The sequence below is a fragment of the Cheilinus undulatus genome, linkage group 17 (genome assembly GCF_018320785.1).
Source record: "Cheilinus undulatus linkage group 17, ASM1832078v1, whole genome shotgun sequence".
NCBI classification, from domain to species: Eukaryota; Metazoa; Chordata; class Actinopteri; order Labriformes; family Labridae; genus Cheilinus; species Cheilinus undulatus.
The window spans coordinates 7,556,250-7,583,803 of NC_054881.1; the positions used below are offsets into that span (position 1 = coordinate 7,556,250).

Sequence of the window (27,554 nt, forward strand, 5' to 3'; positions counted from 1 at the left end):
AGGGCACCTTAAGCAGGAGGCTGATGTGTTTTCATGTGCTTGAATAGTGTCTGCAAAACACCCAGCCCAGTCACGTGTTACCGCCTTTCCCGCTTCATTTGCCGTTGAGTCGAGAGTTCAAGAAATCCCATCTTGGCCTGTCGATCATCCCTCTGTGTCGAGTCTGTCATTCAGAAATCCCCACAGACTCAGAGGAAGTGGGTGTGGGCGCTGTGCTCTGCGAGGTTGTGCTCCTTCAGTGGGCCAAAGTTGGCTGAGAAACAAGAAAAGAGAAGTGCCTGCTGGTTTTTAAGTATTTCCTGAAATTTTCAACATTTTTTTTGTCTTCCTCGCCGTGCACTCAGTTGATCTGAACAGATGCTCCCCCAGTGCTTCTCACTATCTTCCAACACCCACCTATCATCTGCTTCACCAATCTCCCTCCACCCCCATCTCCTCTGCTAGCTTCACCTCTGATCCTCAATCTAGACCATCCATCTGCTGCGCGGAACTGCGTCAATACTGCCTATGAAGACACCTCACACCGGGCATATATAATTAATGCGGCATTGACCGTCGCCCAGCTGTATTTGTTCATGTATTTACACACACACATTAGCCTGAAAGTCAGTGTTTGCACAAAGGCAGCGACGCATAGCAGCAAATGAGACTCTGCAGACGTCTGCACCGAGCACCTCACTTCTCTAACTCGTTACAGAAATATCCACATGCTAGAATCCACTATAGATGATTCTAATACAGAGTAGAGATGGAATAATACACTCAAGTCATGATGTGGTACTTACCAGAAAGTTTGACTCATAATACAGTTTTTATTTTTAAAGATTTTGTAATTTCCCAAGGTAGAAGTTAATTTATGAACGATTCCCATTAATTGATTTCAATCATTAGATATTTCAAGGGAAAAAATGCTCTTTTTCTTTTTTTTTCAGTCAAAATAAGAAGAAGGTTGGGTTTTGAGTCTGTAATACAAACTTTAATTCCAAAAAAGTTGGGACGATATATAACAAAAGCAGATAAAAGTGACATGCAAATCCTATTCAGCATTTTTTGAATTGAATATAGCACAAAGACAAGATATTTTACATTGAAACAGGCTAACTTGATTGTTGTTTGGAAACAAACATGCACTCCAAATTTGATGTCTGTAGCATGTTCCAAAATAGTTGGGACAGGGGCATGTTTACCATCTTGTTCCATCACCATTCTCTCTAACAACCCCCCTGTAAGTGTCCGGGGTCTAATGATCAAAATTGCTGAATTTTTTAAAGTGGAATTATTCCCAGTCTTGTTTGATGTACATGTTAGATTGCTCAACAGTCAGGGGTTTCAGCTGTTGCATTATATGCTTCATAATGTGCAGGTTGGGGAAGCATGAAGCTTCTTTTTTTGTGAAGCCATGCTGTTGTAACTGGTGCAGAATGTGGCATGGCATTGTCTCACTGAAATAAGCAGGGATGTCCCAGATAAAGATTAAATAGAAACATGTTGCTCTAAAACCTGTATGCACTTCTCAGTGTTAATGGTGCCTTCACAGATGTGCAAGTGACCCCTGCTCAGAGATGGATAGTAACGCGTTACATTTACTCCGTTACATGTGCTTGAGTAGTTTTTATTTAAGTCCTACTTCTGAGAGTAGTTATTAAGCAGAGTACTTTTTACTTCTACTCCATTACATTGGGCATGCACTGGTCGCTACTTTTACTTGTCTATAGTTTATTTTCATTAAGTATTTTTTTACACTCAAATGATGAGGAACAACAGCCACATGATGCGTTGCCTACTGTGTCTACTTTTAACAGTGGAAATCTCAAACCCACGTCAAACCTAAGAAGCATGTTATGGTGAGTAAGCTAAACAAGTTAACGACTGCACTGCTAGTTAGCTTAAATGTTTAAGTTCAAATCTCTGTTTTAACTTGCAGACTGCACAGACACAGTTGTGTCAGTGATAAATGACGTCACGTGTCCAACCACCTATGCAACTCTGCCACAAATGTGATTTTACACAGCATTATTTAACGTTACGTCGTAGGTGATACTATTATCATGTGTGTGTGGCATATCTCTGATATCAGTGATACCTAACAGGGTTATATATGTGGGGCTAGTGGGCCAAAGTTGCCTTTGGTTTTAATAAATTTCAGTTTGGCTTGCCAAATTTGTTGAGGGATAATCAGGATAAAAACTCATAAATTGGTGCTAAAAAGTGAAAATTAAATAAAAAGGGGCAAAAAGTCAGAAATAAGGGTCAGTTCATAACATTAATTTCGTAAATATGAGCCAAAAATCATCAATACATGACGAAATAAATAAAATGTGATTAAAAAGTAAGAATTGCCAAGTACAAATTCATGTATGTGAGATTAAAATCACATACTCAGCTCTGCTGCTCATCCCACAAATGCATGATCTTTACAAATGTGGCTCCATTTTAAAGAGAAATAAACAGGCTTTCTTTATTGCAGAGAAGCATTGTTACAACAAAGAAATAATCTACCAGACACAAATTTCCATACTTTTTCTGCTAAGTTTATTAATATTATATATATATATATATTTCTAATCCCATCATTGTATTAAGTTTTTTATTTCTTTTACTTCAGGCAAGTTATGCTACTTTATTTATGACAATGTGCAGTTTACATTACATAATGCAATACGCTTTAATAAATTGCACAAAATAAAGTTACTCATGAAGTTACTCACTACTTAAGTAGTCTTTTAATAAGGTACTTATTTACTCTTACTCAAGTACTTATTTTTATGAGTACTTTTACTTCTACTTGAGTAATTATTATTGTTAATTAACAGTAGTACTGAGTACTGAGTACTGTAACTGTGTACTCTACCCACCACTGCCCATGCTGCTGGCACTAATACACCCCCATACATCACAGATGCTGGCTTTCAAACTTTGCCTTCATAATAATGTGGACAGCAAAATGGAGTGTTGAAATCTGGTGGTTGAATATTCCTGAGTACGTTTTAACTCCAGTGTGATTTTAACTGCATTCTGAGTGAATTAGTCTTCATTGTCTGAGCTGTTTAACAGTTTTGATCCTTCTGGTGTTAGTCCAACTCTGTAGAGAGTTAATTTGTCTAAGCTCTGCTAATGGCCATTTCATCCCTGGGCGGCAGTGTTTCCCATCATGCCCTTGGGCAGAGAGTAGTGATGTGTTTTTGGATGTTTTTAGATGGATTTATATGTGATTTTATGTGTTTAGATGTTACATATTGTACAGTGAGCACTGAGGGGATTTCTTTTGCCTTTGTTTCTGGTGATTGGTTGTTGGTTATGATGTCTAACACTCTGCACCATGAGTGAAGTTATTCACTAAGTTGGTCACTTCCTGCCTGTGGTAGAGCATGGTCTACATTAAAGAGGTAGTGAACACTTAAACAGTTGTTTTCAGCTGAACACTGAGGTATCTGACTGAACTATGATAAAACACATCAATGCTGCTGTTATATCTGACGACCCAAACTGATAAAAATCTGCATTTTATGTCTTTTAATGAACTCAAACGGACATCTACTTTGAAAAATCTTTTCTGAAAAGTCGGGGCTTATGTGACGTAGAATTCCTACCTACCACCACAGTCCACCACCACACTAAAACCTCCTTCAGGGGACTCTGGAGGGGGAAAATCCTCAGTCCGTGTCACTTTCTGGCAAGGGGACATCACTGTCACTCAGACCCTGTCCTTTTCCCCTCCCTCCTCTCAGTACCAAACTGCCCATTTGTGCATTTTTCAAAAGTCTGAAGTGGGCGGAGTTAACTCTGAACTGGGGGTTTGCTTACACTTCAATGTGTGGAGTGCAGACTTTCAACTCAGGGTGTATTCTAGTTCTGCACCTGTCTCTTTGCTCCATTGTTGGTATAAGACACCTTACCTTGCCACAGCTGTGCAATGCAAAATGCCACTCTTTCTTAAGTGTTGGTAATGTGTTGCACTGTGTAAATGATTGATGTTATTAAAACTTCAAACTGATTTATTTAGAATTATATGCACTTGGGAAAATGTTACATTTAACACTATGGGAGTTAAATAAGCACAGACGATTTTTCCTTGTATAGTGTTGGAATAACTGCTTCATCGTTTAAGAAATCAACATTGACAAGTGTTAAACTAACACTCAAAAGAGTGAACTCGTATACTGCCTTTTCTGGTGTTAGTTTTAACACTCATTAGACCACAGCACATTTTCCCACTTTAGTGGTCCATGGTTGTAGCACAGGGGGGAATAAGGGTACTGGTTACCTGGGCCCACAGGGGCCCTTGAGAAGCCTGCAATGTGTTTTTATTTCTTTTTTCTTAGTAACTAGTGTCATTATTAAATCAAAAGCAACTAAATGATTGGCCAACAGACTGAAGTCTGTATGAAATAGAATAAGATAAAATACTTGGGGGCAGTGCTAATTTCGTCAACTAAAACTATGACAAAAACTATTCATCAACAGCCTTTTTTCCATGACAAAAACTAGACTAAAACTAACAAAAATAGATCTTTGATGACTAAAACTGTCAAAAACTAAGTTTAGTTTTCATCAAGATGACTAAAACTAGACTAAAGTGTAATTTAGTTTTCATCAGACATTCAAAATCCATGTTATTACTCCGCTGTGGGTTTAATCTGTCAAAAACAATGCATCTGTAGCTATTCAGCCTCTCAGCTGTAGAAAGCAGGGACCCCAGGTTTGGCAGGGTGCAGAGAACACACTACCATGATTTGGTACCAGATTCAGGCAAGAAAATAAATGCTTCGACTAAAAGTAAAAACTACAATATGAGGACTTTTTATGGACTAAAACTAGACTAAAATTTTTTGAGTTTTCGCTGACTAAAACTAGACTAAAAGTAAAAGGGCAGAAATGACTAAAATGTGACTAAAGCTAAAATGCATTCATTTAAAGACTACAACTAAAATTAGAAATAGCTGCCAACATTAACATTGTTTGGGGGCCCCTGCCCCTCCCTTATAAATATCCAAATAGTTTTGTCCAGCGCTGAGAAATAATGAAAGTATATTTAATTTAACCATAGTAAAAATGTTGCTCATGAATGGGGGAAATTATGTTTCAAAAATACATTAAATGCTGAGATATTTTTAAAAATGACACATTTTTTGCTTGGCTAGCTGGTTAACGGGGCCCCTAAATCCCTAGCTATGCCCCTGGTTCAGTCCATCTCAGATGAGCTCAGGCCCAGAGAAGTGGGTGTCATTTCTGGATGTTTATGATATCAGGCTTTAGCTTTGCATTGTGCAGACTTATCTCACATTTGTAGATGCAGCAGTGTATTGTGTGAATTGACAATGGCTTTCTGAAGTGTTCTCAAGCCCTCGTTGTAATATCCATCACAGAACTGGGTCAGTTTTTAACACCGTGCTGCCACAGTGATCTGTGGTCACACACATTCAGTGTTGGTTTTCAGCTTTGCCTTGTTTTTTGTAGAGATTTCTCTGGATTCTCTGAATTTTTTGATGATGCTATTGATTGTAGACAGTGGCATCTCTAAAACCTTTTTAATTGCATGTTAACCCCTTAAAACCTACCATTGGTCAAGTCCGCCAGGACATAGTCTTGCATTTTTACATACCGCAGTGCCATTTTTGGGAGTATTTTTATTTGCTTTACATCAATATAGTCCTTATATCCCACGTTTTAATAATATGTATTGACTTATGTCTTAACTACAACAAAAAAATGCTCAAAAGTGCAATAAACCTAAAAAAAAAAAAGAAAAAAGAAAATCATTTCTGTTTTTTTCACATGTATTTCAAAATACAGAAATTGCATAGCTGTATCCCTCAAATTTGTAAATGCAAAAAAGTTGCACAATATTCTTTGGAACCACAGGAAATGTATTTGGAGTGTGTACATAACTTGCTTTTTGAGATATAGTCAATTGTGTAACCGGTGAAAAAAAGCAAAAATGAACAACTGCAAAATTTGCAAAAAAAAAACCAAACTATTAACAATAGTGCAATAAAATGTCTAAGTGTGCCAGTTACTTATGAACACATATTTTATGTAAAAAGCCAAGATTATCTATAAAAAGTGCATTTTAAAATAAAAGAAAATCATTTTTACTGAGTTGAAACTTCAGAATAGAGGAACACGTGGTCTCATTGATTAAGATTTTTGTTATGTGCGCTTTATTGTGTATTTTTACAAACCCATCACTGCAATGAAAAAGCGCTCTGAAAAATGGTGAATGTGTGAAATGTTAGTGCAGCTCCCCAGATTTTGTATGCAAAATGAATGATCGATCATTCTTATCCAGTTTCAAATCCAACGGCAATCAAAAATGAATATGCAAACCGTAGCGCTGGGTTCAGTAGGGTTAAGGACCCTTTTTAATTATCTGTCAAAATATTTGTCCATTTAATTTAACCTTTCAGGAGCGCTCCTTTTATACCCAATCATGATACTGTTACCAATTAACCCAATTACCAGTGGAATTTCCAGGGTTTTTTTTTTTTTTGGTTTGTTTTTTTAAGCATTCTGCAACTTTTCCAGTCTTTTCTCACCCCCTGTTCCATGTTTTTTGGAATGTTTTGCAGGCATCAGATTGTAAATGTGTACATATTTCCCAAAAACAACAAAGTTAATCAATTTGATCATTTATTATCGTGTTTTTTAACGCTGTATTCATTTGAATATCAGTTGAAATGGGTGTGCAAATCACTGTTTTCTGGTTTCTTTTTACATTTTATAAAGTGTCCCAACTTTTTGGGGATCTTTTTTTTTAATCATTTTCTTAAACCAATTTAATTTTTCAACACACATGCCAATTATTAAATGTATTGTGAGGTTTAGTCATCCCTATAACAGGCATGGTCAGTCCCTTACATGTAGAATTTTCCTGAAATAAAATGTGTAAAATATGAAACGCCTCGAGTCGCTGATTATTACATAACAAATTAGAGTAACGCTGCTTTTTATTAAATCAATTCATCCCCTTCCACTCTGTGTTAGCATGACAAACCCCCACAGTCACTCTCTCTCTTCATGCCGGTGATTCTCACTCACTATTAGACACAACTTTTCTGTGGCTCGCACCTGCTGGCGGTTTAAAATCACAGATTACACTTGTACCACCGCAGCAGTGGGTGTTTGCATTCATTGTGGTTCAGTGAAAAGCATTCATGAAGAGCGGCTGAAGAGGTGTGCACAAAAGAGACGACAAACAAGTAAACTTGCATTAAAAACAACAACAGTGTGGAGAGAGTGCTAGTTTGTGTGCAAGGTCATTTAAATCCATTATTATTGGTTCAAACTGAACGTGTTTACCTGAACCTGCCCACGCTCTGTGTTCAGTACACGCTGGACTCTGCAGGGGAGGAACTTGGCTTCCTATATGCACCACAGGTACTCAGCCTACTATATGTTCGTATAGATTCAGGCAGATTGAGGTATTGATTTTTATCCTCTCTTGGCGAAACAGCCAATCCTTTACATGAGCTGTCTCTTTTCAATAACTCGGCAGAACAAAGGAGGAAGAAATCCCAAAATGTGCTCTTAGGTTGAATGTAACCCCACTAAAGCAACAATTTTAGTGATTTTAAACTCAAAAACGCTGACTAACAGAAGCCGCCGTAGTGAATGAAGTCTTGCATGAACAACAGTGACCCACATTAACCCCGGACTAATTGTTTTGTACAAACTGTCAAACAGATTGAACTGGATTGCGTGTTAAAGAGGTGTGACAATTGCTTCCTGTAAAGCGCAGCGGAGGAAAGAGGTTCAGGTTCAGGAGTCAACAGCCTCTTTAAGACTCCTTAAGGAGGATCCTCCCTGCAATCAGTTCTGCATCGCAGCAAGCGGAGCTGCTCGCTGTATCCATGTGGGCGCCCTTCAAAGTCTTTGTGCGGGATGTTTTCAGCTTGGAGTAGACTTGTGGGACTGTCTGTCATCGGTGGATTCTGTTGACGCTTCACTGTTGGTGGCATGTAGCTGGGTGTGCAGGTGGAAGACTGCCCTGAAGGTCCTTGTTGTTGTTTTGTATTCACTGAGCAGAAACAGCCTGGGAATGGAGAGGTTCATTTTACTGACAGTCGGAGTCAAGTCAGATGGATTTAATTGTAATTTTAATTGTTTACAGGAAGATAGGTGCTGACTGAATATGGGGATATAATTGATCATGGTTTGTAAGGCAGGGTGTGCAGCATTACAATACTTTCTGATGATGGCAAGCAAACTTTGGTGAAAGTAAAAAAAAAAAAAGATCCAGATCCTCGAGTGTCTACTTAAGGATGGCTCAAAAAGCCCTCCTGCAGCATCTAGAATGAGTCATAACACGAACAGCAGCATTTGCAAGATAAGCACGAGGAATTCAACGAGTTTCCATTAACCGCAATAAGAAACTGGTAATGGAAATACCTGAATTAGGAAAAACCACTCAAATATCACTAAGAAGTTGTGACACTCGCATGAGGTGGTTTTTCAGACGGTTCAATACCCTTTTAAGACGAGTTCATCTTGGTCTGAGAGGTCCACAAAACATGCCTGTGAAGTTTGTTTCTGAAAAAACACTCCAGTATAGTATTTTTGTATGTCTAAAAACCCCTCTGTTTCAGCCCTGCTCAGAGCGAGCTGTTTCTGTGTCCGTGGCTTTAAATCTTACTGAGCTGTCTGACTCCGCCCCCTGACCACGCCTCTCTCAGGAAATGGATGTGGCTTAATGGATGTGGCTCTCCTGTTCCTCCTCTCAGCTCCCAGCTATGATGAGGATCAGGAAAGGAAGGAGGAACTTTCTTTCAAGCAGGGAGGTCCAACCAAACCTGGGGGCGGGGCTAGCTCCCCACATGACATCAGCAGGGGAACATCTTAGAAAGGCTTGTTTCAGCACACATTTTCTGAAAGGTGGAGAAAGAGAGGGGGTGAGGGGATTGATTTCTCTGATACTTTAGGGCAGTGGTTCCCAAAGTGGGGGTCGGAACCCCCAAAGGGGTCACGAGACAGTGAAGGGGGGTCGCGGGATGCTTTCCAAAAAACAAAGAGAACTTTAATATGATTTCTAATCATACATTTGATATATTATTGTAAAAACATTTGAATTTAAAATCAAAACACAGTTATTAAGAAATAGTTGTCCTTAAATGTAAGTAAATGTTAAAAAATAACTACCTAAATTCTAAGTTTTGTACATGATGCTTTATGTAACATCGTGCCCTTTGCCCCCCCTCCAGGGAAAGCGGGGGTCCCCGATCTCTGACGCAGTTATTTTGGGGGTCACGGGCTGAGAAGTTTGGGAACCTGTGCTTTAGGGAATTGTGGACAGGCCAGGGGCAGATATTTTTGTTAGAAAAGCCTGAAAAAGTTATTTTTGCATATGTCCCCTTTAACATTATACTTATACCCTTATATGTTGCCTTTGCCATACATACGGACTTTGCCTCTGAACTCTGACGTGTTGCTTTCATCTTTTGTTCCAAACTGTTGAGGCAACCGCTGTAGATGTAATCATAACCGTACCAACACGCCACAGGTTTTGAGCATCCTGGGAAGCAGTGATGAGCTCCTCATACACTGTGGCACACACCTGCAGCTTTAATTGTAAATAACCAGCATGTCATTACAGTTAATATAGCTAAAGAAATGTTCTACAAAATAGGACATATTATGGTTCAGAAAGCCATAAATGTGTGTTTCATTTGTTGTTTTGTTGTCTCTCTTGTCCCTCTCCTCTGCCCGCTATACTAGCCCTTTCCAGCCCCAGCACAGCTTTGATACAAAACTAGAAAAGCACTTGGAGAGCACAGACGTCTGCCATTAGTCCTATCTCCCAATAGTGAAGAATCCTTTAAAAAAATTCCTGGCTCCGTCCCCATCTGCCCCCCACCACGGCATTCGCCGATTACTCCCTCCCCTGTGGGGTGGAAACATGCTGAGGCAAAGCATTTGCTTCGCTACAGGTGCCATCAGATGCACTGACAGTCTCACCCATGGTCTCACCAGACGACTTGAAGTCATGGCAGAGGGTGAATATTCCTCTATTCCTCCCAGCATTGTGAGTATTCTCGGTACAATTCGCTGTCTTTCTCTCTGTTACACTCCGACTCATCTCCTCGACCGGACGTGCGTCTTTCAAACTCTTATCAGCTCCAAAACTTTGAATAGAAACACACCCAAAAACTGCTGCTGGGATTGAAGTTACTCATGTCCGCCATCTCCTGGTGTAAAGTGGTAACAGCGCAGACCTCTGCAATTAGCCTTATCTCCCAATAGTACAGAATCCTTTAAAAAAATCCCTGGATCCAGACGGTGATCTGGATCACTCCCAAAATCTAATCAGTTCTTCCTTATTCCATTTCTGACATTTCCTAAAAAATTTCATGAAAATCCGTCCACAACTTTTTGAGTTATGTTGCTAACAAACAAACAAACAACAAACCAACCCAATGACATAACCTCCTTGGCAGAGGTAAATATGCCTTCTAGTGAATTTTCAATTGCCACAAATGTCTATTGCATTAAATGTTATATAAAAAAAAATTCTGGCTATTATTTGAATTTTCAGGCCTTAAAGCAGGGCTTTTCAATTACAAATTCAACTGGGCCAACTTTTGAAATCAAGAAATGCAGCCAGGCCGGACATGATCAGCGCCCAGTAAGCAGCTGGTAATGTCAAATTTGGAACCAGTACAGATCAGTTTGATAAAAATATGCACTTTCTGCTGAAGGTTATCTCCCACTGCTAGCCTGATTTTAGCATGCTAATGTTAATGCTAACTTGCTAATACTAATATAGTCCTGCCAGTATGTTTAGTGGGCAAGTTAGTGGTTATTAAAGGTCAATGCTTGTGCACTGACTCCCTGTTTATAGAGTTCTTTTTGCAAGTGTCTTATTATTATTTTCACTGAACTCTTTCAGAGGCAGTTTGTTGTCAGACACCCTAGAAGTTGTTTTATTTTGCACTGTTTCTCCTTACATCTTGTGCTTCTGCAGGATCCACCTGCATTGTCTTGTTCTTTACAATATTATGAACCATGCATGGGTTGTTGCATCATTGCTTGAACAGCTCTTCGCCCTGATCTTGACTCTAAATAAGAAAAGTGTCATCTGTATATTTGATGACATGGGAGTGGTGAACACACTCCCCCGAATGCTTCCACACAGAGAGAAAACAACAATAGGCCTGATGGGGTGCAGAGAAGCTGTTAAAGCATCCACTGTTGACCCGGGATTTTTTTCTGACAAGAAGTCGTGTGCCTACACGAACAGCTGGTGTTGAGATGAAAACAGGAGAGCACTTTGTCTGCCAGGATACAAGGTTGCCGCTTGCTGAAAGGGAATTTGGCAAACATCACCTTGGATTCCACTTTCAGTCCCTCCAAATCACTACAAGTCGTCTCTCTCAGCGTGAAGCAGCCTGGGCTGGCACCCCGAGGCTTTACCAAATTAGTCCAAGCAGCGAGGGGCTCTTTTCCCCTCATTTCTTTTAGATTTTCACTAAAAGCTATGAATACATTGAGGCGACATAAGAGACCGCACTTGCTTTTAATTTTGCATGTGAAGAGGTGGTTGCTGTACTTGAGGAAATTTAAATGTTTCTGAGTTCATTTGGAGGTTACGTCTTACCTTGATGCTGCATTTTTGTCAACACTGCCAGGACAAAAGTGTGCTTGTGTGAGAGGCGGAGATAAAATAGAGAAGAAGAAAGAGAGAGGCTGTCTGATAGAGCCATCACTCAGCCCTTTGGCAGTGATATCTTGTTTTCCTCTCAGACTCTGCTAGATGTATCTGTGCCTCTTATATGTTATTGCCGGGCTCAAGCGCCGGTTGTAGATCACCGTGAAAACTGTGAAGCACAGGGCACGGCGGTCTCCTGAGTGACAGCTGAGAAGCATATTGAGGTGCAATATTGGTCCTCAGTCTGTCCTGGAAACATGCAGATGAACTAATAAAAGCCCTGCACCGGCTGAAAATTATGCAAATGACTGCGAAATTTTAGAACGGCAAACATAAAACCCACAGCACCACCTTCGTATTCTGCAGGAAGGCTGAGTAATAAAAAAGTTCTCTATAGGAGATCCAAATAAAATTATCTTGGTAACTATGATAAATTTTTGGCATTTCTCATGAATATTAATGAGCTTACAGCCAATCAAACAACAGAAACGACAACAACACTCCGTCTGCATTGTGTTCACACGCAGTAGAAGTGGAAACACACAACCACTGCAAAGTATTGTTTGCTGGGAGCAAAGAAAGTAATAAAAGAGACAAAAATATGAGTTGATCCAGGGGGCTTGAAAAGGATATTGGAGATGAACGCCAAATTTCCTCCAGAGATGGGGGAAATTTGGACAAAAAAGGATAAAATGCCATCAATTATAGATGATAAAGATGGCAGCTCAGCTAGCAGCCCCCTTTCCACATTTCCAGCATAACTAAAGAGTGCTAAAGTGACACTTTTAAGGCCTTAAACTGTCTTATTTAGAGGTTTTACTGATTTAAGGTGAGAAGTTTATTTTGAAGAGTCGCACCAAGCCAGAACCATACCTTTAAATCCAAACAAAAACACACGGTAAGCCAGCAGCAACTACTAAAGCTAAAGTTAGCGGTAGCTCAGCTAGCAGCCCCTCTGGCAGCGAGCCAGTTTTGAACTCACAAGCATGTTATTTAAAGTATAGAAGTTCCATTCACCCTCTGAGACCAAGGTTGTTATATATGACAAGAAGAGACACAGGTTGTAAAAAGTTAAATAAGTTTTGAACCGTAAACGCTATCCATGTCTTTGTAGCTCTCAAAGAAGCTTTGCTATAAAGCCTGGAACTTGGCTGACTTTCCAGGGTCTTTGAGGATTAAATCTATGCCAGTAACTCTGATGTTGAACATCTATTTAGAATTTTTCCAATCTTTTTTTTTTATCATTTCTGCTGCTAGCAGCTAATTTTATCCATCTTTTTGTATCCCAAAATGTCATGTGATGGGCTTTGACAATCAGTGGCACTTTGGTCTATTGTTCCGTCATGCAGGAAAGGCCTGAGTGGCTCATAGTGGAGAGAAAGAGAGAAAGAAAGCCGGTGATGTGGCCCTCTGTGTCTCTGCAGACAGGAATTGCTTTGAACCATGGCACTAATAGACCCTAAAGGTTACTAGAAAATCATCCAGGAAGTGCACACTTTAATTTAGTTGGCCAGAATACAGAAATTACCTTGGAAATATGAAAAATGTTGAATTAAAAATTATCGTCTTATTTCTTATAATTTACATGTTTAAATACCACCTAATTACCAGTACATTTCCACAATATTATGAGGGTTGTGGGGAGAGGATAAGGGTTAGGATTAGGGGTTAAGGGTTAGTATAAGATAACGCATAATCACATGAGAATTTTTACAATATTAGGAGGGTTAGTTAGATGTGTAAGTGTAAAATACCACCCAACCATTAGCGAATTGCCACAATATCACAAGGGGAAGAGTGTTTGGGTAAGGGTAAAATGTTACCTAATTGTTGGAGAATTACCACATTATTGAAAGAAGCAGGCTTCGGGTAAGAGGGTAAGGAGTTAGGGTAAAATACCACCTAATTAAGATAAATGTGACAATATTATGAAGGTTATGGTGAGGACATAAGGGCGTTAATGTTGAGGTAAAATACCACCTAATTACCAGAGAAATGTCCCAATATTATGAGGGTTATGGTGAGGACATGGGGGTTAGGGTTTGGGTTGGAGTAAAATACCACATAATCACCAGAGAATTGCCAAAGTAATACAAGGGTCTGGTTTAGGGTTAGACGGTTAGAGTTAGGGTAAATAAACACTTAATTACCAGAGAAATGCCACAATATAAGAGGAATTACTTAATACTCACATACTAGATATTATATGACCGAGTTAGTCGTTGGTAAAATGCCAGTTTATTACTATAAAATGACCAGGTAAATAGGGCCCACTTAAACAAAGTGTTGCTGAAATTAGCACTTTTTTATGAGTAATAATCATTTTTAAATGTAAAATTAACATTAAAAGTTTCCTCATGTTATTGTATAATAGTGGCTAGAAACTAGCCAAGCTAATGTTTGCAGCTTTTTGGCTAGCAGCTCTCCCGTGTCAAGTAAGGTTTCCCTTTTTTTTTTTTTTTTTTACTTAAAAGGCTTTTTTTTTCATTATTTTTTTCCTGGGGCAAAACTTACCCTAACTTATGAAAATTGAACACTGTCATAATGAATAAATCAAGCCAAGTCCTCTTGAAACAAGCTAAGCTAATGCTAGTAGAAGCAAAAAACAAAAAAGAATACAATCTTTAAATAATGTAACAGACCCCTGGAGTACAGGCAGCTTTTTCCATTTAGCTTTTCCTGCCTTTTAAATAGTGACACTCTTTAAACTTTAACAATAGTATACCTAACATTATGTTTGCGGTAAATCAGAGCCTTATGGAGCAGTCACCTTCTTTTAGCCTCGTCTAGCATGCTAACACCGTGACTTATCATCTCATTTCCCTGCCTGTTTCCCTTCTTACTACAAGGTTGCAGAGCCAGAGGGTTATCCTGAACTCCTTGTTCCTCACTTTGTGATCTACATTCAGCAATTTCAAGAGCAAAAACAACCTCATGGCATTCCCAGACATGGTTAAGTGCTTGTTTCCCCCCCCTTGAGTCGCATGCCCTACCACCAGCCTGAGGTTAAATCACACCCAAGCGTCTTTTCCTGCATCTCACCGAATCTGTCTGCGGCAAAACCAGCCCACCTGTTCAATAAAAAATGAAAAGAGTCAGAAAACTTACTCTGAAATAAAGCCTCTAATTCTTTACTAAACCGTACTGCTGATGTGTGTTGGAGGTATTAGTCGCAGTTGCATTAAGCTGTCATGTTGGCAAGCATTAGTATAATACCTGATCAATTAACAAATAAGTTATTACTGGGAGGCCTGTGGCTTTGTTTGACAGCTGTGCATTTGTGTATTCATGTTCCCATCCATCATCTGCTGGATGCGTCCTCACGTCTATGTTTTGCATCTATCCAAACACAAACACGCCGTGTCAATGCTTGGTGCGCAAAACAAATTTGAGCGCTCTGTACAAGAAAAGCTTGCCTGAGGCTAGTCATTTTGAAATTAAAAGCATGTCTCTTTGTTCAGCCTCAGCTCCAGGAACGAGGGATGTGAATGTGAATGTGTCGCATGAGAGAGGAAAGAGAGGAAAACGGGGCGAGCGCTGTGATTTTCACAGCCAGGGAATCACATCGAGTCTTTTATCTATTCCCCTCAATCAGGAGACATCCGGCAGGAAAGGTAGGAGGATTAGATTAGCTAGAGAGAGAGAGAAACAGAGAGAGTGGGTTCTCTAATCCTGATGGGGTTTTCAGAGGTACACCCATCACTGTGGAGAAACAGGCTGTGTGCAGGGTGGGGAGTTGGGGCGGGCGCGGGACGGCGCGCTTCTCTAAACCCTTCACACTTGCATGAAAGAGGTTCCAGCAAACTAGGGGATTAGTCAGAGTGTAATTACACTTGCAGGGCCTCAGAGTAGCAAAACGTGCACCGACTGGAACGCACCTCAGACAGGAGGCGGGAACATGGGCTAATGCCTGGTAATATGTTAGCGGTGTGTTTTCGAAGAGGTCCTTTACCGAGTGAACTGTCTAACATGAACGCTCACCATGTGAGAGATCACAGAGGTCTGTAACGTCTGCCTCATCATCAGCAGCATTCCTCTCCTTCTTGTTCAGTTGCCATAGTGCATTTTCATGAATACATTTTTGTTTTGAATCATGTCTGGATAGAGGACACCTGAGGATACCACTCTGTATTACACAATGGAAAATGTCAGCATGTCGTCTGCATAGATATTAACTCTAGATGAAGTTGTTCACCCTACTTAACATTCATGCCAATGTGACAGACAGCTAAGAGGATGGTTTCATTTCAGATGCCATTCACTTCACGCCCTAACTCCTATACTGAAGATGTGACCCTTAAAAAAGCTACAAAAACATAGAGCTTGTTTAACACAATACCTGGGATGGGATTGTTTTCTTAACTGGGCATTGTGATGCAATGTACTGCCATTCAGTATATGATATGTGACAAAATTTGTCTAAGGGCTGTCTTTTAGCCCTGTAATGGAAAGGATAGGATACAATGCTATACCATACCATACCATGATACATATACACTATGATGCAATACCACACGATGAAGTACAGTATGAATTGATACACTTTATTCTGTCCTTGGAACAATTTGTATAAGGGCCTTCTTTAAGTTAAATAATCGCTATCATACCACACCATAACAAACCACACTATCATACAATAACACACAATAGAACACTTTACCATAAGCAGTATTGTTGTTGAAAACTTTAGCAAGGACTGTTGGTTCAATACAGTAATGGATATGATTTGAGACACTGTGATGTGATGTGATACAATACAATATGGTATGATTAATATTGTCTGATAAATTCTATTTATTAGACAATATTAATCATATTTACTATCCAGGATTACATGATGATACCATAGGATGTTATATGATCAGTGAAGTTCATTACATGCAGCGTATCATGATACAATACAATATAATACACATAATTGTCTCCATAGATACGTTTGTTTTAGAGTTATCATGATTTTCAACAACTGATACATTATACATGATACAATACAATCTTAATTAAACAATAATAATAAACATATAAAAGAAATAACAATCCATCCATTTTCTATACCGCTTATTCCGTTCCAGGCCGTGGGGGGGCTGGAGCCTATCCCAGCTGTCATCGGGCTAGAGGCGGGGAAAACCCTGGACTGGTCGCCAGTCAATCGCAGGGCTGACATTTAGAGACAGACAACCAGGCACGCTCACATTCACACCTACAGGCAATTTAGAGTCACCAATTAACCTAATGAGCATGTTTTTGGTGGTGGGAGGAAGCCAGAGTACCCAGAGAGAACCCACGTGTGCACGGGGATAAAATGCAAACTCCGCACGGAAAGGCCCTGGCCGGGAAGCAAACCACTGACCTTCTTGCTGTGAGGCAACAGCGCTGACCCCTGCGCCGCTGTGCCGCCCCTATTATACTTATAATAATAATAATAATAATAATAATAATAATAATAATAATAATAATAATAGCAGCTTGGACTTATATAGAGCCTTTCATAAGACCCGAGGTCGCTTTACAGAAGAAGACACAAAAGACAAACACGAGGTTGAGTGTATGGAGTGTGTGTAGGAGAGACTGTAAGCTGTGGTGAACAGGGTAAATAATAGCATAAATAGCTTAAACATCATAAATAACTGAAAAAACAAAACTATTGGGAAAAAAAACAGAAAAAAATACAAACACAATGATATTTGTGCGCAACCTATACAGTCTTAAGAAACTTTTTTTATTTTAATTTTGATCTAGGGTAGCATTAATGAGTCCTTTTACAGCAATGTTCTCTTACTTTAAATGTGTAGTATCATGCCCATTATCGAGATTAATTCCTGTAAACTGTGTGCCTGAACTTTGTAGTCATGAGGACTTCCTGTCCTGCCAGTGTCCTCTATTTTTATTGTAAACATAATAATGTGCTCCACTGGTGGGGGATAATGAAGGATAAAGCGTGTGAACATAAGACTATAAAATTAAAGATAAACAGCACATCATAGGTGATATTTTTCATCCTCTCAGAACTAAAGTGGGATTTTTTTCACAGCCCTAGTGTATTTATGTAAAGAAAAAGCCAGGCAGTTTATGTATACATCTGTTGGCCATTACAATAAGAGAAAACATTAAATATGTAAATAGCACTGCAGGAGAGACCTTAGGGTCTCTGTAATGGGGTGATTTAAATATGCACATTGGCTATCACCTAGAATTACCTGGATAATACATGCAAAAAATCTCATAATTCCATCCTTACTAGGCAGTATTTTTGTGCATTTATTGCTATAGTTGCATTGCACCAAAACTTCTTCATATTTGAGGTTCTGTCCAACAGCTGAGCCTTATCCTGGGGATGTTTTCACTCAGAGAAGATGTTGCTATTTGTTTCCCACACAGAGAATAGAAACAGCATAAATTTAGGTATCATGGCTGCTCAGATAACAAACCCAGAGCCTCATATTTCCCTGGGGAGACTTTCACCCTTCAAAAAATAAATATAAAATCACATGTTAACAGTAAGCTACACCAATGGCATTCATTATTAAAATGTAAACAAAAGATGCTCCTTCTCTTGCAAATATTTTGCAGGTTTTCAAAAATAAATTGCGACTTAGTTTTGTGGAAAGAAACACCCCGTAGCGTTGTTTGTACGTCACGGTGGCACTCAGGAGGATCTACTGTGGACTCAGCGTGAGTTATTGTGTCTAATGCTGAGGAGCAGAATGGACTGTCGGGATGGTGTGCTGTTCTTTTCTTGTGTTATTTGTCACGTTGTGCCTCAAAACGATTTGTTTGAGGGAGCCGTCGCTGTGAGGAGTTATGGCCGCTGGTTGGGCATGGTTACAGGGGGGAAGGGACAGAGTGAGGGATTGTGGGAGCTGGGGGGAAGACAGAGGAGGGAGCATGGTCGGAGGCGTTTTGTGGGTGTTGAAGTTTTGTAACTGCAGGGGAGAAATGTGACATGCTCAGAAACCTGCAGTATTGGATTTTGTTAAGTTATTCTCTTTGACTCACAAGGGCTTCTATCAGATGGGGAGGGGTGACATGAGCTCCTAACCCTGGATTCTGATTGGTTAGAGGGGTGCACCGCTTAAGAATGAGGGTGACTTCTGGGCAATTTGACTTTGCTCATTATCTTCCGTTGGCACTTTTTAATGTAATTTTTTAATGACTCATTTTGAGGTTTTATGAAATCAGACATGAAAAATGTAAGTGATAATTTGTTGTGTCATGTTGTAATGTAGTAGTTTATGATTTAGCCTTTATTTACCTAGTTTACTATCACTTTCATTTCTTCATTTACTTTTAGATGAATAATATCTGTATTTTATTAAATTATAACTGTTAAACCATGGTATTAATCATAAGTATTCAGTGGGGGGGCAACCGTTGGAAAACACGCACTTAAGTGCCCTCTTGGGAGCCAAAACACGTGCTAAAGTGCCCTAGAGAGCCAAAACACATTCTTAAGTGCGCTAGACAGCCAAAACATGTGCTAAAGTGCCCTTGAGGACCAAAACGCGTGCTAAAGTGCCCTGGTTGGCAAAACACACTAATCTGCCATCTTGGCTGGTTAAAACATGATAAACTGCCCTCTTGAGTGAAGAAACACACTAAACTCCAGAAGCCCATTAGGACCAATACAATACTATGAAACATTACTGTTGCAATGATTTTTATGTTGGGACCTTTCTTGATCTATATTGAGCCAGAACTATATCTCACAGAACCAGTTTGGATTATCTGGTGCTAATATGGTGTTAAAATGCACTAGAGTACAGGAAATGGCATCTACTTCATTGAAAATGTTCTGGGGGAAGACCCCAAGACCACCTAGGGATTTTTTTTTTTTTTTTCTGTGTGTTCTTCACAGTCCAACGTTGAATCTACAAAGCTCTTGTGGATGCTGATCCTAACTACAAACTACCTTGAGTAGTCTGTCCAGTTAGTCTGTTTTAAGGCTATATAATGTGCCATTTGTATAACATATAAACATGTCTAAAGTGCCCTCTTCAGTGGTGAGAACACGCCGTGTGTGCCCTTTTTTTTCTTTTCACCCCTGCCCTTGAAAAAGTCTGTGCACGCCACTGTTAGAGTTCATTTCTAATCATAAATAAAATGTTATTTTTATCTTATTTTATTACCACATGCTTTTAATGCCTGTTAGCCAAGGCCAGAGAAATTCATTTTGGCCATTTTGTGAACAAGATATCTCAACAATTCTTCGATTGATTCTCATCAAACTTTGCACAAATGTGCACAAAGTGGTGCTCATCCTGTTAGTTAGAACCCCAAAGATGGTCTTGATGCTGTCCTGACTGGGTTGCAAATTTGTGTCGGAAAAAAATAAGTATAGGAGCTTCAATGCAACTCCTGCAATGAAAGTCAGTAAAGCTCTGGCTTTACATGGTGGTCATAAGTTTTAACATTCTGCAGATGTGGCTGTCCTAAACCTCCTCTCAGCTGGCAGCTGCAAGGAGGATCAGGAGAGGAGGGCGGAACTTTCTTCCATGTGGGGAGGACCAACCAAACCTGGGGGCGGGACTAAATCCCCACATGACATCATGAGAGGAAAATCTGAGAATGGCTTGTTTCAGCACATATTTTCTGAAAGGTGGAGAAAGATTCCTGAGGGGATTGTGGACAGGCCAGGGGCACATATCTTTGTTAGAAAAGCCTGAAAAAGTGATTTTTGCATAATAATGTCACCTTTAACAATTAAAATAAAAATTTTAACAGATGTCCGCTTTGGTTTGCTTCCTCTGTAAATTCAAGCCTTGGTCAGGCCACCCAGGTCAGAACAGTCCCCTGGTTTGAATCTCATATTCTTTCCTCTCTTTCTTCCTCAGGTCCTCGAGGTGAAGCCCTGCAGCATGGCCAGTCTGGGACGCTGCCACACTTCCTGGAAGAACCCGTCGATGCTTACATCGTCAAGAGCAATCCCATCAAGCTCCGGTGTCAGGCTCGGCCGGCTCTTCAGATCTTCTTCAAGTGTAACGGGGAATGGGTCCACCAGAGCCAGCACATGTCACAGGAGCACACCGACCTGGGGACGGGTAGGAAAAACATCAATTTAGTTAACACTTGTAAAGCTGTTTACAGGCCTGCCTGAGCCCATCTCTGCCTGTGACAGCGTTTTCAGTCTGCTGTTGTTCAGGTTCATGACTCCTCTTTAGAAGCCAATGGGTTCCACCACTTAGACTGCGTTTGTGTTACATACCATCTGGGTTAAACAGGCATTAAACCTGACATTTCAATGTTTTATCTGCTGATGAGACCTCTCCCTGTCACTCTAAGTTATGAAGTCGGCGAGCATATATCTGATAGCAAGGACTAAAGTATTAAAAATGAACTTTCCAAATGGGGCTTTATGACAAAGCCTGCAGCCATGTTCAACCCTGTAAATGTATCCACCTCACCTCTGCATACTGCACACTGTGTCATATTTGATCTAAACTGAAATGACAACTGTTCGACCATGAAAGGCACCTACTACTACGATTTCAGGCTCTGACTTTGTGCTCCGAATAGTGTCTTTTACTGATGCAACTTGCTGAAATACAGTTGTTGTTGTCTTAACTCCAGAATGAAGTCATTCAGACCACAAAGAAAATTTCCCTTTTTTTCCTCTCTAAAGTCCAAGTATGTTTTTATTGCATCATCTCACTATGGGTATTGCATATCGCAGACTTCACTTGTACTTATACTCCAAATTGGCAGAAAAAAAGGAGAAAAAATTAGGGTTCCTACACAGTATTAGGAGTTATTTTGTAAAGTGTGGAGAAGAGATTAAGGAAAAACTCATGTTTGGAGAAGAATGTCAACTTTCTATTTCTTAAACCATAAAACTCTGAATTTGGTCGGGTTAATAGACCAGATTACCAAAAGAAGCCATGTGCTTGTTGTGTTACACTCATGATGAGAACTAAGTATGCATAAAAATCCATAATAAATCAGAGGTTCTGAACTGGTGGGTCGGGACCCAAAAGTGGGTCATGGAGCAGTTTTCAGTGGGACTGAAAAAAAATGGAGTCATGAAGTCCTTATTGGACATGCATCAATACCTTTTATTTTACCCTGTTTTACTGTGAAATTGGGTCAATTTAAATGTTTTATAAATATTTCAACTACTCTTCTTGCAGTAAATGGCAACTTTTCCCTTGAAAATGATGTAATTTCACAAGTTCTCTGGAAAACTGGCAACAATTGACACATTATGATGGGGAAAGAGGGTATGAAATTTGACAGTTTTGTCCTTTTTCTTTTTTATATCAGGTGTTTTGATCCAATCTTGCAAACTAACATGATGTGCCAGATGGATTTGTTTCATGCGTCCGTCTGGAAAACGATCCATAGACAACGTTTGGACAAGGTAGAGCCTTTGAAAAAAAAACTCAGAGTGTGACTGGATGAATGTTCCGTGTGTCACATCTTTACGGGCCAATCAGAGCAACAAAACATGTGGCAGAGCCACTATCGAGCTGCACCCTTTCAATCTGACACTATAGCAGCATCCACGCCAAGCTCTTCCGCCATAATTGCGCTGGCTTCTTGTTGCTGCTTGCTTACGTCACAACCCTGCTGCACCTGAAAGTACTGTCCCTTGACACTGATTGGTCCGGTCACTTTCTAACCGAGCCCAAACAGTGCAGACGGGAGCTTTGAGAGAGGGATTCGCCAGTGAGAAACACAGAAGCGGGCATATCCATCTGCTTAGCAAGGTGAGCTCCAAACTGCAACATATTCAGTTAACTAAACGTGCGTTGTTGAAATGGTGTGGACACTGGGGTAGCGATCTATCGTAAGACCGACTGGGGGGGTTCTGAGGCTGGACCGGTTGAGCACTGTACTAAATTGAAGTGTGTACCCATAATTTTAATATTTGTACCCTGTATTGCAAATCAGTGGCTCTTAACTGGTCTAGCCTCACCACCAATATCTTTGATGACATATGGTGACCCAAATTTCCAAAAATTTTCAACAATGCACATTTATTAATGAAAATATTGCACTTAAAGCAAACATATTTTACCCTTTAAAGATGAGTTTATATTGGTCTCAGAGGTCCCCAAAACATGCCTGTGAAGTTTTTTGCTAAAAAAAAAAACTCCATTATTGAATTTTTGCTTGTCTAAAAAAATCCCCTCTGTTTCAGCCCTGCTCAGAATGAGCTGTTTCTGTGTCTGTGGCTTTGAATGTTTATGAACTCTCTGAGTCTGCCACTGACTCCACCCCTCTCAAGAAATGGATGTGGCTTAATGGATGTAATGTGATGTGATATGAGGAGGATCAGGGGAGGAGGGCCAACCAAACCTGGGGGCGGGGCTAACTCCCCACATGACATCTTGAGGGGAAACCTGAGAACAGCTTGTTTCAGCACACATTTTCTGAAAGGTGGAGAAAGAGAGGGTTGGAAAGAATTGATTTTTCAGATTCGCGGAGGGACTGAAAGGCCAGAGGCACATGTTTTTGTTAGAAAAGCATGAAAAAGTGATTTCTGCTCAATATATGTCCCCTTTAAGATCTTGGATGGAACAGAACTTATGACAGGATCAGGACAAAACTGATATGTTTTACACTCAGCTTTCCCGTGATAACATGTGCAGTTTAGCCAATTATCCAGAGATCTTGAGGAATTACCTCATTAGCATGGTAAAAGCAGCTTTTTTATGGCAAGAAAAGGAGAAAAATGAGTTGAAATATTCATAAAACATTTAAATGTACCCTCATTACAATAAATCAGTGTAAAATAACGGGTATGGTTGCATGTTTGACTTTTGCCACTATTTTTTTTTCAGACACACATTCGCGACCTACTGAAAACTGTTCCACAACCCACTTTTGGGGTCCCAACCCACCAGTTGAGAACCACTACTGTAAACGTCATATTTTTTGCTAATTAATGCAAAGGAAAAATAAAAAGTCTCTGCAAAAACTTCATCAGCTGTCACTGTCGCTAACTACTTCTGTGATAGAGATACAGTGATGTGAAAATAACAGCCATTCAATGAAGTAATTTGAAGCTCTGATTCATAGCCAATGTTATCTCAAGACACAGAGAGGGCAGGTCTAGACTGTAATGTCTGTTAAGTTATTTATCAAGACCCAATATTATTCTACCATGTGCTCAGCACAGAGAAACAGTCAGAAAAAAGTTTAGGTTGCAAGGAAAAAACTCTTATCACAGGCAGAAAACCTCATACTTAACAGCTCTCTACTGAAACCGTGTTGGGTTGTAAAGAGACAGAGGGAAATGCAAAAAGAGAGAAAAAGAAAGAATGTGATGCAGATAGAAGAGGTGGATGTAGAGCAAGAGAAGAAGGTAATGCAGAAAGAGAGAAGGAGATGCAGAGAGATGAGGGTGATGCAGACAAAAGAGGGAGATTCAGCACTAGAGGAGAAGAATATGCTGATATAAGAGGAGGGAGACCTAGACAGAAGAAAGGAGATGCAGATAAAGGGGATATGTTGATGCAGATAGAAGGGGGGGTGCAGAAAGAGAAAAGAGGACAATGCAGATAGTGGAAAGAGATGCAGACAGAGAAGGAGGTAGTAAAGATAGAAGAGGAAGATGCAGAAAAACTGGAGATGTAGAAAAAGAAGAGGGAGATGCCGAAGGAAGAGGTAAATGTGAAGAGAAACAAGAGGGAGATGCAGACGAAAGAAGGAGACTGGGAAAAAGAGAAGCCAGAGGTGTAGAAATAAAAGAAAAGGGAGATGCAGAAAAAGAGAAGGAAGTGATGCAGACAAAAGAAGAGGATCCAGAATTGGAGAAGAGGGTGATGCAATAAACAAAGAGGGAGATGCTAAAAAGGAAAGGAGGGTAATGCAGATCAAAGAGAAAGAAGCAAAAAGAAAGAAGAGGAAGTGGCAGACAGAAGAGGGAGATGCAGAAAAAAGAAAAGAGGGTAATGCAGATACACGAGGGAGATGCAGACAGAGAGAAGAGGGTGATAAAGATAGAAAAGGACGACAGAAAAACAGGAGATGTAGAAGGAAGGAAAGGGAGATGAAGACGAAGAGAAAAGGAGATTCATAAAGAGTGAAGTGGAAGATGCAAAGAAGCAAAAGGGAGAAGATAGAGATGCAGAAAAGAAAAAAAGGATGCAGAAAAGACAGAGGAGAGCTGGAGATTGAAGAGGGAGATGCAGAAAAAGAGGGAGAATCATGAAGACTTAAGAGGGAGATGCATTATCCATTGTCCCAACTTAGCTTAAATGTTTTGCCACTATTTACTGCTGTGAGTCTGAAAAACTTAAGTCGACAACCCTTAGGCAAGAAGTTTGAAATGCAACTGGATACAAAGTCCTTTGCAGAGCTGATTATTCACCCGTAAGTCAAAGCTACTAAACATTCTGGCCTAAGTAAGTTATCACCGTGTTTAATCCAGACACATTTGTTTGAAAGAAATATGTCTGAGCTGAATATTTACATGACAGAGCATTATAAATAACCTTTTATGAAACTTGTCTGAGCTTTGATGATTTATGCAGTGATGTGGTGATCAAAGAGTAAACCGACTTTCCTCCGTGCATAAAGAAATGTTACCTTTAAGGCTGCCTCTATTTCATCCATCATCTCCACTGGCTATAGTGAATAACAAGGCCATACACAGACTGGAAATGTGATGATATTTTTGAATTGGATAGTTCTCATTTTTATAGAAACTAAAACACGGAGGTTTAAAAGAGTCAGCAGATGGGAGGAGAGTTGTTTAAAACAAAGCTGTTACAAAGTACCTGCTCTTCATCACTGTGGAGCCCAGTATAAACAATGAAGCATTATTTTATTGCAAATGGGGGTACATTTTTAGAAGTGTCATTTTTAATAATGTCAGGCTGCCATAGTTTCTGCCTAGTCTCTGTGTTTTCGATTTGTTGTGCAGTACTGTTAAGAACTGCCTTACATCTGCCTGAGGGCACCATTAAGTGGGAAAGAGGATTGACACAACCCTGGTCGTGCTCTGGAGGTCTTTACACATGACCAGGGGCGTGGGAAAATAATATGTTGGAAAAGATCCACACCTTTAGGGCAGAATAAGAGGTGGATGTGGTGAGTAAGCATGGCTTAGGGTACTGTCCAAGCAAGCAGTAGGGTTGCAGCAAGCCTCTGGTTGAGCTGTGGATGTCCACAGGACCCGAAAACCACCAGCTGTCTCCAAGTGTATCACCAGGGGTTAAAAAAAAAAGATGCTGTCAAGCTTGACCTTGGCTGTCAGGTGACACCTGTCGACATATGTGTAGCTTGGCTGTAGGTGTGAATGTGAGCGTTCCTGGTGGTCTGTCTCCATATGTCAGCCCTGTGATTAACAGCTGGGATAGGCTCCAGCCCCCCCACGACCTCAACAAGATAAGCAGTATAGAAAATGGATGGATGGATGTATCAAAAGTGCACCTGTCTTTGGTGTAAGGTAGTTACAACCGACCCCAGTGTCAGCTATTATAATGGGCCACATGCACACACATAAGCTCACAAAATTTGCACATCGTTAGCCTCATAGCATAATTGCCTTAGTCTTTTTTTAGCCAAATTGATATCTGCCTCACTATACTCACCTAATACTGCTGCCTCATTTTTCTGAAAACCATCAAATATGACTTAGGCAATAATGCTATAATGCTAACAATATGTAGCAGTGTTTTCATCTGAATGCCAATATGAAAAACACATGAAAAATAACTGTGCAAAGACCAAACCATTAAGCTATTGTATTTGCAAACAAAGAAGTCAAAGAGAGAGATTTCAGCACCATGGACAGCGCTGCAGCAGTTAAAGTTCCGAGACATGGCAATAGCACCTCAGAGCAGAGGAGCTGTCCGTTTTACTGTGGTGCTGAAATGACAGCAGATTTTTACTGGCACTGTTAAGACAGTAATCTTATGGCTTATGACAACCCTGCTCCTGTTTGACATACGGTCAAAAGATAACGGTAGAAAAGAGAGCTTCAGTGCACTTCAACAAACTACACCATGTCATGAAAACACGGCATGCAAACAGTTTAGCCAAAAACGCAACAACACAATAAAACTGACTTAACTCTGACATGAAAACAACCTTTAAAACAGAGGCAGCAGTCAATCAGATACCCCAAATCTCCTTGGTAAAGCACTCCATACCCACCTATACAAATGGAATTCAATGACCGTGCATTTATTTTTCCTTCATAATTCACAGGCCGGATATCCAGCTTATTACTTAGCCAATGTATTACACGGTTATATTGTCTTGTCTGAAGATTCACATCTTACACAGCGACCTAACATTACACTTATTTAGACCAACACTTTTTAACTCTCTCCTATGGTTGTAGACACACTACTGAGGGCGGCATACACACTGAGGGCTGCAGAAATAATGCGGTGCTGCTGGTAGGGGGCTTGTCCATGGGCCGGTAAAAAGCTGTTGGTAAAAAATCCCCAAAAGCCTAATTTATGGTGCCTTGCAAACTCCTCCTGTTCTTTTCTTGCTATCTTTTCTTTCTTTTGGGTTAGCACAGCATGACTGCTTACTTAGCTTGCATTCAACTTGTAACTCCTTCTATAGTTTGTGCCTACCTAACCAAGGTCATGTGACATCTTCAAAAACAGACTCAGGACTGAAAAACAACACACACACATTGCCCAGCAGTCATCAGTGCACAAGTATGTGACAAAATACCAAAAAAAACAAGCCTAATTCTAAAAAGTTGGAGCACTGTGTAAAATGTTAGTTAAACAGAATGCAATAATTTTCTAATCTGATAAAACCATATTGTATTCACAATATAACATAAACAACATATCAGATGTTAGCTGAAACATTTTACCATTTCATGAAAAATATTAACTCGTTTTGAAAAAAGTAGGGACACAGCCATGTTTACTACTGTGTAGCAACCACTCTACTTTTAAAAGCAGTCTGTAAATGTCTAAGAAATGAATAGACCAGTTGC

The 27,554-nt window shown here is 40.0% G+C and overlaps 1 protein-coding gene across 2 annotated transcripts in view; it reads left to right on the top strand.

Moving 5' to 3' along the window:
* The window catches only part of unc5da (unc-5 netrin receptor Da), a 506,379-nt gene that overhangs the window by 274,786 nt on the left and 204,039 nt on the right, over nt 1–27,554 (top strand). For both annotated transcript variants that reach the window (XM_041811637.1, XM_041811638.1), the window contains exon 2: nt 20,473–20,679. In XM_041811637.1, coding sequence (XP_041667571.1) covers nt 20,473–20,679 — 207 coding nt within the window. The remainder of the gene's footprint in view (nt 1–20,472; nt 20,680–27,554) is intronic.